The 6,714-nt window shown below is 40.9% G+C and overlaps 1 protein-coding gene across 1 annotated transcript; it reads right to left on the reverse strand.

The window, feature by feature from the left end:
* Window positions 1-2,631: 2,631 nt before the first annotated feature.
* Window positions 2,632-6,360, reverse strand: LOC124010116 (ladderlectin-like). Its single transcript, XM_046322473.1, has 6 exons — window positions 6,288-6,360; window positions 5,043-5,130; window positions 4,589-4,704; window positions 4,085-4,276; window positions 2,988-3,102; window positions 2,632-2,867 (listed from the first exon to the last, which is right to left on the reverse strand). Exons 1-6 carry the CDS (start codon window positions 6,300-6,302, stop codon window positions 2,797-2,799), a joined length of 597 nt encoding a protein of 198 aa, XP_046178429.1. The 5' UTR covers window positions 6,303-6,360; the 3' UTR covers window positions 2,632-2,796.
* Window positions 6,361-6,714: the final 354 nt, after the last annotated feature.

Genomic DNA, 6,714 nt, shown 5'->3' on the forward strand with positions numbered 1-6,714 from the left:
CTTATCACCCCTTAAAAAAGTGCTTTCTGGACCGTTTTTCGAAATTCTTTCGATTTTTTTGTCAATTACACATGTGTAAGAACTGTATGAATATACTTTTGTCCAATTTTATTATCATGTTTTTTTTCTTTACATGCGCATAAGGAATATGTTTTGTCCAATTTCAATATGATTTCATAGGAAGTCAAAAGTCAGAAGTCAAAAAATGTCAAAATTTTGTAAAAAACATCACACACCCTTAAAAAAGTGCTCTCTGGACCGTTTTTGAAATTCTTTCGATTTTTTTGTCAATTACACATGTGTAAGAACTGTATGAATATACTTTTGTCCAATTTTATTATAAAATTTTTCAATATTATTTTTTAAAATTGTGCATAAGGAATTTTTTGTGGGCCAAATGCCATAAGAAATTTGACATGCTCAAAATCCTGCAGAAATGCAAAATTGACTGGCCTGATGAACTCGGGATGGCCGGGCAGTGATAGTTGTTCCTTTCCATCGCTCGTTGTGTTGATTTCATCATGTCCATTTGGTGATGTTTTTTCACTATAGAATCATATTGCAAATGCACGTGCATTGTTGTGCAACTGGTAACCCAAAAATAAAAATATGGTTGTAAATGCATTTACCGGGACGCCTATTGTCCATGCCCGCTATGGGAGTACCCTACTACGGCCCTCTATCTATGGGGTCCATCCTGAGGGCTTTATGGACTGTTTAAAATATTCTGATGGATACGCATGTTGTGCAACTGGTGATTGAAAATAGGCACCTGGTAACCCCCAAAAATATGCTTGTAAATGCATTTACCGGTCATTCTGATATTAATGCTCGCTATGGGAACACAGGATGGCCGGGCAGTGATAGTTGTACATTTCCATCACTCGTGTTGATTTCATCATGTCCATTAGGTGATGTCTTTTCACTATAGAATCATATTGCAAGTGCACGTGCATTTGCAATGTGGTTCAATGGACAATTACCATATGAAATTTGACATGCTAAATTGACTGGCCAGATGAACTCGGGATGGCCTGACAGTGATAGTTGCTCCTTTCCATCGCTCGTTGTGTTGACTTCATCATGTCCATTTTGTGATGTTTTTACACTATAGAATCATATTGCAAATGCACGTGCATTTGCAATATGTTTCAATGTGCATTTACCATATGAAATTTGACATGCTCAAAAATGCAAAATTGACTGGCCTGATGAACACAGGATGGCCGAGCAGTGAGAGTTGTACCTTTCCATCACTCGTTGTGTTGATTTCATCATGTCCATTTGTTTATGTTCTCACTTTTGCAAAGTCACTGTGCATTTGCAATATGGTTCAATGGGCAGGTACCATCACGAATTTGTCATGCTATAAAAATCCTGCAGGAATGTGAAATTGACTGGCCCGATGAACTCGGGATGGCTGGGCAGTGATTCTGGTTCATCTCAATGGCTCGTTAGGGTTGATTTCAGAATGTCACTTTTGGTGATGGTACCTCACTGTTTAAACATATTGCAAATGGACAAGAGTCACCAGCAAGTCACCGTCCATCAGTCAATTAGATATCATTCTGACAAACTGATACTAAACCCACTTTTTTCCAACCTGTTTAGTAGCCAACTATCACACACTTCAGAGCTGGCCCAAAATTCACAACGCCTTTGGTTCAAACCATGAAAAAAACATAAAACACAGTTACGTTCTAGCTGCGGGTCCATTTCTTATGTTACGTGTAGGCCTAGCTGAGGCGACCCCGAATCACAAGTTTCTGCTCGATCGGTCATTTGGTGTCCGAGCAAAACCCTAATTGGTGCTGAAAATCCACTTTTTCCATGACTTGCTACGGGGTCCTTGAATGAGCTATCGGACAGAAACATTGGGGTCTGTCTATATGGGCCGAGACGGTCGCAATGCACCTAGTCTTGTGTCTGAGACATTTCTAAATGTCGCCATTTTCGTAATGGTCAAAATTAATTGAAGTCATTGCAAATGTACGAAGCTGTTTCTCGGTCCGAGAACAGTCTAGAGCCACGTAACTCACCACGCACTATGGGTTCCTGCAAGACAGGAATGCCAGTGTTCAGACATGGCCAGTGAAGAGCCAGGACCTCAATCCCATTGAGCACGTCTGGGTCCTGTTGGATCTGAGGGTAAAGTGCCATTTCCCCCCAGAATTGTCCGGGAACTTGCAGGAGCCATTGTGCAAGAGCGGGGTAACATCTTGCAGCAAGAACTAACAAATCTGGTGCAGTCCATGAGGAGATGCACTGCAGTACTTAATGCAGCTGGTGGCCACACCAGATACTGACTTACTTTTGACCCCCCTCATTCAGAGAAACATTCCATTTGTGGAACTTGTTTAGGTCTGCTGAAGCTCATAAATATTTAAAACGTGGTAAATTGCAGCAAACTCAACACATGATCATTTTCTACTTCTTTTAAAGCTACATACACTGTTCATTTACGTTAATGTTTGTGGAGTCAGACAACTTCAGGTCCTAAGGTAATTCTATTCTTCAAGAAACAATGGAGCAACAATATCAAAGAATTTAAATGCCCACTGAACAGACACCCAGACTGCATCTTCAAGAAACAAAGTGAAGCAGTGTTTAATAACCACTCATGAGATTAAATACGTACACCCGTTTTATTGACAACAAGCTAATATAACTACACAAGTCAAATGTAATTTACAGCAACAAATACCTTCAAAGTAATTCACTATAACATGAAACATTTGCAGTTAGGATGCTGACACCAGAGTAGCATTTTTGGTTTCAATTGACAGTTTGAAGGATTCAACAGGTTCTTATGGAGCACACGGAGGGATAGCTCTCTCCACATGATTCATCGTTCCAGCCGTTTTCAGCTTAAGAGGAAAAACGAAATAGAAATTACCTCTCGATGTACACACGAAAAGGGAAAAGTAGGTCACATTTATTTCTTAAACTTACTCAAAAAAAGTTTAATTTGATGAATGATAATGTACCTCCAAAGTTGATCTGAATACATGGCTCTCTGCGACCCTTGTGGTTATTCGGCTCCCCTTCAGCCCAGCTCTCGTGATCAAATTTGGAGCCGTCACTCCAGAACCATAGCCTGTCCTGTGTGGAAGTAGTGAGATCTCAGTATCAAATGTTACATGTGCTTGCTGAACAATTTCTAAAATACAACACTCATGGTCTTTCCTCCAACAAAACAGTAAAAGCCACCACTACCAAAACATGCAGACTGACAATGGAACTGTTGGGTGAGAAAAAAAATACACAAGTGTTGATACTACAGCCACATTTCTAGAAATCCCCAAAATAGAAAAAGACAGCTAGTAAGTTGTTTCTGCGCCATAGCAAAGAGGAAGAGGCGAAGCGAGAAGGATAACAAAGCCCAACATCTGCCTTCAAGCGGGTAGCGTTTTTCCTGGTCACCAAGCAACTCGTTTTTGTATGGCCGTCAATTTCATTAACGAAAAACATAATGGCTTATTTGAGCAAATATACGTTTTGTAATGCTTAGGTTGTTACGAGTACTGATACAAGTAGCACACATGACATGCCAGAAACTGAGAAAACATTTCTCGGAGTTGTGCCTGTCCCTCGAATCTGACCGACATTGCAGACTCTTCACATCGTTAGAGGCCAATGGAGTATCTGGTTCATCTAATGGATCAGATGTGGCAATTGCTCTGGATATTTCGAGATGCTCAACTCAAATCTAGACCTACAACCAACAGTATTTATTTTGCTTTTGACAATGACTTCACACGAGGCATAGGTCACATGCCTAAATACTTAAAATGACATTAATATCAGTTTAAAGAGATGACATTGGTTAAAAGGTCGGCAAGTAACTTCATGCCTACTGTGCCAAAGCAATTTACAGTTATTAAAATGGGAGTGTGGATATAATGGTAATATCCAAATTCCACGTAGAACTCGAGTTGCGAATGTCAATCTTTCCTCTGCGGTACCTCAAACTGTGGTCATTACCAGCTGAGAAACTGGAGAGTTGATTACTCCTGGCACAGAGTTGTCTGACCAGTGTCTTAACACCTACTCCGAGCTGATGGTTTTATTAGTCTTAAGTCACCTTTTCCACCTTTGCTTGAACAGCATCAAATCCGCCAATCCAGGTAAGAGGGAAACTGCCAGTCGTGATCAACACCACCGCCTGTACAAATTGGGACTCTTCATAGCTGTGCACAGATGCCAGGTTTGCGCCAAGGTACTTTACAGTGTTGTACACAGGCTTCAGTTTTTCTCCAAGTAACTGACAGTGGCGCTAGAGCAAGCAGTACACAGAGACAAAGACATGTCATAATGGAAGTATTAGTCAGTTGTCCAGTCTGAGAATTTGTCTTCTGGACTCTCAAAATAGGAATTAGTTCATCTCAGTCTTAACCCATGCCTTGAGGGTTCTAATATACAAGAGGGCCCAACTCCACACAATATTGAAAAGCCTATAGAAAATTGCAATTACAGCATATTAAGGGGAGGTTCAGTATTTTACATGAGGCGCCTGTTAAAATAAGGCCAAAGCACCTTAAACTCAAAATACTAAGTTGACTTCAATTGTAGAAAGCAAGCATTATACCTCCGCATTGGGCCATGTCCTTGCCGTTTTGACAAACATGAAGCAGCGTGAATTAAAATGGAACCAGCCTCTGGGGCATGGGTTTCTTTGGTCTGCTGCAAATGTCACCAAATCATCTGAAAGTAGAAGACAGGGAGGGTTCGAAATTGCAGCAGACTTTAAAGGATAGTCCAGACTGACCCTTGCATCAAAAATAACATTTGGAGATCAGTCATACCACACTACAACAAAACATACACAATCAATGATGTAAAGCATAAACTCATTCCACAGAGCACAGAGTGTCTACAGGTTTTCGCTCCTCCCTCTATTGATCAATTTAGGTCACTAATTAGTAAGGAACCCCTCACCTGGTTGTCTAGGTCTTCATTGAAAGGTAAGCCAACTGCAGATGCAAGAGACTCCGTGGAATGCGTTTGACACTCGTGATGTAAAGTGTGAGGCTGACTCTTACTTGCTATGCGCGCAGTCATTCTGTCGCCCAGTGTAAAGGCAGCGCAGAGAAGCAGTAGAAGGGTCAACATCGCCATGGTGATAGTCTCCTGAGAGACACACACGAGATAAGCCATCAGTGTTTCCCCAACCTCTCCTCGAGTACCCCAGCAAGTCCACTTAACACATTCAACTAATGAAGGGCTAAGGAATACCAGGCATCATCTCTTCCACCACAGAGTAGATTAGCCTGGCACACGGGAATAAGGAGAAGTCTATGCTCTTGGTTTCTCCCCAAAACAGCACCCTAGATAACTAACCCCGATGCATGGCACACCTAGTAAGTCACCTTTTGCAAATGAAATTGGCTGGTAAAGTACATTTTTCTAGAGCAGGAGACGCAACTTGCCTGGCATGAGCTACCTTTATTAATACACACGCCGCAAGCGACTTCTTTCAAATAGGCTCATTCTTCTCTGCCCTACAACTCTTCAGTGTACCGTTCTGGCAATAGACACAGTAAAATGAGTAATAAACTAAAGGGGCCCTATAAAAAAGCTGTGATTTTAAACCCCAAATTACAGCCATTGTCATAAATGTTCTCAGTTCAATTTCCTGGTTTGACACTCAATTACAATTGGTAATGGAGAACCAAATGTAATGTTCCGAGTCCAAGGCAGTGCTTAAATCACATCAGAAAACCATTTATTTTATGTCTGGAAGAAAAGTAACACATGAGAAAGCAATGCGTGGTCAAATGTGCCAGTCTAGCGATGGTTCTGTATTGCCAATTGCTGCTCATTTCATGGCAAGGTTTGCAAATAACAATAGATACAATTTCTATACTTTTGACAAGTATACCTTGCAGTTAATACTTAGTTGTGAAAGAATCTGGCAACCCACTAGGCATCAACTGGCTACACAGGGAGTGAGCGACAAGGCAATATTGCTGGAAATTAATTGGCAGATATGGTTTTAAATGTGACGTTTTAAGCCAATAGTTTACTAACCAGAGGTGGGATAACGTCAAGTCGCGTTGATTTAGTAACTTGCAGTGTCTAATACTCGAGATTTGTTTGACAGTTGAACACGTGAAAAAATATTTACTACTACTATGACCTGTTGGAGACCCCTGCCCTATGTAACGCACCACATTTGAATAGGGTCACATATGCCCAATGGGTCCTGGTCAAAAGTAGTGCACCACATAGGTTACCATTTGGGATGAAAGCAGATACAGCACTAGATGACTATGTTGAACTCTCACCTGTAGTCTGGTCATGTCAGCGCTCTGTTTGTGAGATGGGTTCTACTGCTTCCTGCTCTCCTTTTTTAAGGACCCATCCAGTCAGACCCCTCCCTCTCTCATCCTTTAACCGGTCAAATAATCAACTAATCATCAAGCTTTTATCATTTGAATCAGCTGTGTTGTGTTAGGGCAAAAACCAAAATGTGTAGCCACGGAAGAAGTTTGGTGGTGCAGGGTACTTTTAATGAATGTTATTTTCTAACTTTAATGAATGTTATTTTGAATTGCCTGTAGCCCATATCTTTGCCTGGGCTACAGATGCTCTATTGGTCCACTATTATAGCACAACTTTTGTGAAAATGTAACAAATCTATAAAAAAAGTTAACATATACATATATACAGTACCAGTCAAAAGTTTGGACACACCTACGCATTCAAGGCTTT

This window comes from Oncorhynchus gorbuscha, linkage group LG22 (assembly GCF_021184085.1).
Source record: "Oncorhynchus gorbuscha isolate QuinsamMale2020 ecotype Even-year linkage group LG22, OgorEven_v1.0, whole genome shotgun sequence".
NCBI lineage: Eukaryota > Metazoa > Chordata > Actinopteri > Salmoniformes > Salmonidae > Oncorhynchus > Oncorhynchus gorbuscha.

Bases quoted from the DNA above. Each gene is read 5' to 3' on its own strand.
- LOC124010116 (XM_046322473.1), bottom strand. The intron at 4,277-4,588 runs GTATAATGCTTG...TGCTTGCTCTAG, and splicing joins GGACATGGCCCAATGCGGAG to CGCCACTGTCAGTTACTTGG. The intron at 2,868-2,987 runs GTACATTATCAT...TTTCCTCTTAAG, and splicing joins TATTCAGATCAACTTTGGAG to CTGAAAACGGCTGGAACGAT.